At 42.0% G+C, this 6,378-nt stretch overlaps 1 protein-coding gene across 3 annotated transcripts in view; it reads right to left on the bottom strand.

Annotated features, from left to right (window-relative positions):
• Window positions 1–6,378, bottom strand: part of kalrna (kalirin RhoGEF kinase a) — a 179,480-nt gene that overhangs the window by 84,976 nt on the left and 88,126 nt on the right. For all 3 annotated transcript variants that reach the window (XM_032515387.1, XM_032515389.1, XM_032515388.1), the window contains exons 15-19: window positions 4,838–5,029; window positions 4,225–4,394; window positions 3,425–3,599; window positions 2,521–2,773; window positions 1,501–1,667 (exon numbers count right to left, since the gene is read on the bottom strand). In XM_032515387.1, coding sequence (XP_032371278.1) covers window positions 1,501–1,667; window positions 2,521–2,773; window positions 3,425–3,599; window positions 4,225–4,394; window positions 4,838–5,029 — 957 coding nt within the window. The remainder of the gene's footprint in view (window positions 1–1,500; window positions 1,668–2,520; window positions 2,774–3,424; window positions 3,600–4,224; window positions 4,395–4,837; window positions 5,030–6,378) is intronic.

Genomic DNA, 6,378 nt, shown 5'->3' with positions numbered 1-6,378 from the left:
AGAGAGAGAGAGAGAGAGAGAGAGAGTGAGAGAGAGAGAGAGAGAGTGGTGGGAGCAGAGAAGGGATCGGCTGAGATTTAAAAAAGAGCCTGATGATGGAGAGACATAAAGAAAAGTTCAAAGCCATGACAAAATACAAGACTGCTATTCTAAAAAATAGAGTAAACTTATGTGAACGTATTCTGTGGAGGGAAATCTCCTGCATAATGTGTAAACTCCTAGACATTAATTGTGAAAAAAGTTCATAAGTTAAGTTAGATTAAGTTAAGGACAGAAATGATATACATACAGCTACTGTAAAGAGGGACATGCAGTGTGAGGTTAAACAGTACAGTCTGAGGAACAGGACCAACACACTGTTATGAAGAGCATGAATAATGTGGATGTAGAGCTTATTGGTGTGCAGGTGTTATTACCACACATGTAGGTGACAGTACTTTTGAGATTTAGGAAGAATAGCGTCAGTGTCCAAGGTCTTCAGTCTCCATCTCCACCGTCAGAAAACTTTACCAGTGTTATTTTAAAAAATAGCTCTTTTTCCTGCCCACAAATGTGGGCCAGTGGAGAAATGTGCTGTAAAGATTTTTTAACCTAATTCTCTCCCTGACAGCTGTCTAAGCCTATCAAAGTCAGTTGACTTTGCTTATCCCAGCCCAAAGAGCTAAAATGGCCAAAAATAGTAGCGTTTAACCCGTCAAATTAAGGAGGACACGGAGGAGATAAACTAACATGATGGACTCTTTTTTCTTCTTCTTACCACACAAACAGACACCAACATGATGGACTCTTCAGAAGACACACATAATGACTGAAGGTTATTAAACTGATGTGCAGTAGATGGCAGCATAGTCCGCCAGAGATAAAGTAGCACAAGCAGAAAAGCAGACAAACTCTACACAGGCCCCACACTGAAAAAGTTCAACAAAACCACATTTAAAACTCTAATAAATGAAAATAATTTTCAACATATGTGTTCAATTTATGTAAAAAACTAAATGTCAACGTTTTATTTGTCTTCAAAATGTGTCTTTGTGTGTGTGTTATTAGCACATTGCCATAAACCTCATAAATAATTCAGCTGTATCCATCTGCAGCAGCAGTGTGCTTCCTGGCTCAACGCACCGGCACGTTCACATCTGCAGCAGCTTCTTTGCCACTTTGCAAAACCGGAGTAGGAGCAGGGTGTCGCTCTTTTCGTGTCAACAACATGGAGGAGTCATTCCAAAATTGGATTCAGTTTATTTAAATTCAGTCCACTGTGCTCCATTAAAGCACCAGATTATTTCCTTTTTAGGATGTTCCAAATCTTCTCTGGCTCAGGATCAGAATAATGCTCTTGATACTTTTTAGAAAAATGCAGTCTAAGCCAAATCATTTTTCAGATTTCTGGGGGCAATTAATCATGATTTCAAAGCAAAATTCAGTGGCACCCAGTGAATGACACAGAGAATTGCTTCAGCTTATTCCGTGCTTGGAGCTGGTGCTTGCATGTGTGTTTACCTGTTTGACCTCAGCCTGTAGGTGGCGTAGCTGCAGGATCTGCTCCAGCCGTGTGTGCGTGTGTTGTGCGTTGAGCTCCACCTCCTGCTGCTTCTCATGGAGGAACTCCAACAACTCCTGAACCTGAGCAGCCAAGTCCATGTCCTTCTCCCCTGTCAGCTCGATTCCTGACAGACACACACACACACACACACACACACACACACACACACACACACACACACATTACTCTATTAATATTAGATAGTATGTAATGTTTGAGCTGCAAGTGTTGAGTAGCATTGAATAAAAGAAAAGTGTGCGTCTAAGAGAGAGAGAGAGAGAGAAAGAGAGTGAGTGTGTGTGTATGTGTGTGTGTGTGTGTGTGAGAGAGAGAGATGTCTCACTCCAGGGGGCAGCGGCGTTGACCTACTCATATACACACACATCACACACAGTAAGAGGATTGTGCTGTGACGATTTTTTAACCTAATTCTCTCCCTGTTTAGCACAACACGTTTTTTTTTTGGCATCACAGTTTATGGTTTTGCCAAAGCATCAGGGCTCCCTCTCTCCTTCATTGTGCAGCTGTGAATCCAGATGTGAGCCTGCTCAGCGGACAACAGAATCCCAACTAAATTCAGTGCAAATGCAAATGAAAGCGTTAAAGAATAGGACTGCCTAGTAGTAATGTACGTACAGCACAGAGTAACAATAAACAATTAAAGCCACAGAACGTTCTCTTTTCTTCTCAGTTTAACAGTCAGTTATAATTGAAAAACAACATTAATTACTTTAATACTAAGGCAGTATCGGATATCGATATCAGCGATACTGATACTGGTATCGGTATAGGAACATCGCTAATAATGATGCCAGGTGTGTGAACTCCAGTTTGAAACAAAACCACAAGGGTATAGTAGTACACAACTGTTCTTTGCATGCATCTTCTTTATTCCTCTGAAACTCCTGTCCCTCTCTACCTCTTGTCCCCCTATTTTCATTCTCATAGAGCAAAGGTTTGGTTGTGTGTGTTTTTACCTGAAGCCTGGACCTCCATGATGTACTGGTGCAGGTCTTGACCCTGCTGCATCACTTCGTAGGTCATGTTGTTCATGGCTGCCTTCCTCTCTGCATGTCGTTTCAGCCGCTGCTCAGCCAGGCCAATGTCCTCTGCGCCGCCAGAGGAGGCGCCGCCTCCTCCGCTGCTGCTGCCACTGCTGGCGCCAGAGCGGCCCGTGTCATTCAGCTGACGAGATAGATCCTCGTTCCAGGCGTCCAACTCCGCTGTGACCTGCCGAAACCGAGGAAAGCGCGGGATCAGAGGACACATGAAGACACAGTTACCAACACAACAAGCCAAAAGCCAGTGGGTGCTGTTGTTGTTTTTTGTGGTTTGTCCATCAACATTGGATCTAATTAGCTCTTACAGCCCCTTTTAAAGCTTTATTGTGTAACTTTTTGATGTTAATGAACATCAACATTACATTTAAGCCATTGCCAAATGATTTGATGCAAACTAATTATCACGATCAGCCCCGCACAACTCTCTCTGTGTTTCTCAGTATGACTATGTTCAGAAGATTGTGGCGTCTAGTGACTTTCCCGTGCAAAAGCTTGAGTGAAGATCATCTGTGTCCTCCTTGGCTACTAACAACTGCGTGGAGGAGGGGTGGGGGTGGTGCGCGATCACGTACGATTTGTATCATGTGGACGCACCGACAGTTTTTTTGTCATTAATTAGAATTCCTTATGGGGCCGACAGAAATAACGCACTTCAGCACTACAGCACTACAGCACAACAACAACAGGGGACCTAGAGCAGAGCTCTGCTGTAATCCACAGCAGCTTCCAATGAGCAGCAAAGTGTTTCTGTCACAATAACATCAAGTACCTGTCTAAATCTACTTTGATATTGAACAAGCACACGCTCTTGCGCTCCTACCTCTATAGTATACTGCTCAAATATGCGTAGCTGGAGGAAGATGTCCAGCTTGATTTTGCGTTCGTGGAACAGTTCCTCCATCTGGCCCTGAGCCTCGTCCAGCTGCTGCAGCACACCCTGGATGTGTGCAATGGAACTGCAGTGAGGCGTCTTATTGGTCGACATGGCTGCATCTCTGTAGGAAGACACAGAGGGAGACATTATACCACACACGGCCTTACACAAGACCTCCCTCATCATAAGAGGACCCGCTTTGACAACATAAAGATGTTTTGAGGAGATGAGTATATGAGGCACATGTGCTGGACTTTCTTTTCTTTTTTACATGAAGTTATGATGTTTTCATATTTAGATGAATGTTAAAATAAAAGCAAATCAGAACAATTAAAGGAAATTTATAAAGAAGCATTATATTTTAAATAGTTTATATCATTTATTATTTGTTTTATGAAATATAGAAAAACATGACAAACATGTCAAACTACAGCATAATAATTTTAATTAAATGTGACCATCTCAAAGACAATGGGGATCAGCTAGTAGTGTACAGTTTAAACAAAGTAACTCAGGTAAGAGTAAGACAAGATGAATGTATATGCTTGTGTCAATATTGTTATTAATCGTTATATTACCTAAGCAGCTGTATACATTTCACTTTTAAATGACGTTTTAGGAATAAATATCATTACCTGAGCTGCTGTATTAATCCATCTTTCTCTTTAATAACATTAGAAATGTTATTATTGTTACCTGAATCTTTAAAACAGCATCATGAATATTTTTTTGAATTGCACTATTACCTGAGCTGTTGTATTAACTCCTCTCCCTCTTTAATCACGTTGAGCGTTGCCTCCAGTGTGGCCGTCTGCTGCTGCTGAAACTGTTGGATCAGAGTCTGAACCGAATCCACCGAATTGCAGCACACTTCGTCCAGCAGCTGCTTCTGCAGCTCCTCCATCCACGACCACAGCTGGACAAACGCACGGGCAAACAGACAGAGTGCCAACTTAGCAGATGTGTGATCAATCCATTAGCACAGAATTCTCTTTCCTCTGCAACACTGCTGTGTTAGTACTAAAAATAACACAACTATTAAGGGTGGGAAAATCCATTTGTTTCACTAGGATAGATTTTTTTTTTGCTGTTTTTAATTAATGATTCACCTGAATATTTCCCGTTTATACAGTTCCACTGGAGGAACCTACATCATATGCATTCCACCTAAACAGGCCAAACGCCGAAACGCTTCTTTACAATTGAAATAGATGTCAGACTGACTGACTTGTGATGTGCATTGTTTTTAGAAAACAATTTGTTTTTAGAATTGCCTTATGATGTAACGTTTCTATTGATTTTTTTTTCCTGAGAATTTTTCTCTGAGAACGTGTTCATTTTTGAGTTTGTGTGTCCCACCTCCTTGGTGTGTGTGTGGAAGGAGACAGACATGTCGAGCAGCAGCTTCCTGTGTTCGACTCGGCGGACAAAGTCCTGGATTCGGACTTCCAGGTGCCTGGCCGCCTTGTAGATTTCCTCGGGGTCGCACTCTCCTGTCTGAGCCAGCTGCTCAGCTGCCTCCAGCAGCTTGTCTGCATTAGTGTATGTGTTCTGGAAGGGAGAGGAGGGACCTTCTTCAGCATTAGCAGCAACACCATTAACATGATCAATATCTGTATAACTTGGTCGTATACCATGGCCTTGGATATAAATACATCTAGTTATATGTCAAACACAAGGCCTTCTGAGGCAAATACTTTTCACGTGTTGTTTTCCACTGCAGATAGTGCCCCTTCAGTGTAGGCAAAATTCTAAGCTGATTAATAATAATAATAATAATACATTATATTTAACAGCGCCTTTCTAACACTCAAGGACGCTTTACAGACAATAAAAAAATTACTATAGCGACTACCGTGACAATAATTATCACAGCGACACTCGCTGATTCCTTCATTGATAACTAGTCTGTGTCCACAACGTTCCACTTGCTCCAGTGATTCCGGATGTCACTCTTTTTGTCAGGATGTCCGTTACCTTCCGCTTTCTTTGTGTTGGAATTTTAAACTCTGGGGGATTTCTGAGGACTATGGTTCACCTGGTCCTCAGATCTCTGCAGGGTAAATCCAGACAGCTAGCTAGACTATCTGTCCAATCTGAGGACTATGGTTACCTGGTCCTCAGGTCTCTGCAGGGTAAATCCAGACAGCTAGCTAGACTATCTGTCCAATCTGAGGACTATGGTTACCTGGTCCTCAGGTCTCTGCAGGGTAAATCCAGACAGCTAGCTAGACTATCTGTCCAATCTGAGGACTATGGTTACCTGGTCCTCAGGTCTCTGCAGGGTAAATCCAGACAGCTAGCTAGACTATCTGTCCAATCTGAGTTTTAAAACAACCTTTGAACGTACACATGGTCCACCATGTTTTTTGTTGTTGTTTTTTTTAATCTGGGTCAAGTGAATCCTAAAATTTTTGTGCAGGATGTGCCATGCCACGTTAGTGACAATTATCTCTGACCAATCAGCGGTATGCAGTTTTTAACTCCACCTTCTAGTATTGCTCAGCTCACCCAGACCCGACCTGACCAGACCAGACCAGACCAGACCGAGTTCATACCAGAAGAAAACTATTACAGTAGGTATGAGGTAGCCACGTTTGCTAATGGCAAACCTAAAAAGGCAGGGTCGAGTGGAGTTCCTTTTAGTTTTGATTTCTTTAATTATTGATAGCAAATTTCTTCTTTTGTTTGTTACTTTCTTTTTTTATCATGACCATCATCCTATTGGCCACATTCACATTATCAATAACAATAATATTTTGTAATTAGGAATGTTTTGGTGTCTCAACCTCTCTCATGGTTTTCTGACCTAATTTCAAATCAGATTTACACCTGCTGCACAGGGGTAACACTGGATATGGCACACACACACACACACACACACACACACACACACACAC

This window comes from Etheostoma spectabile, chromosome 5 (genome assembly GCF_008692095.1).
Source record: "Etheostoma spectabile isolate EspeVRDwgs_2016 chromosome 5, UIUC_Espe_1.0, whole genome shotgun sequence".
NCBI classification, from domain to species: domain Eukaryota; kingdom Metazoa; phylum Chordata; class Actinopteri; order Perciformes; family Percidae; genus Etheostoma; species Etheostoma spectabile.
Note: the sequence above shows the minus strand (reverse complement) of the source record. Positions and strands in the feature narration are given on the sequence as shown.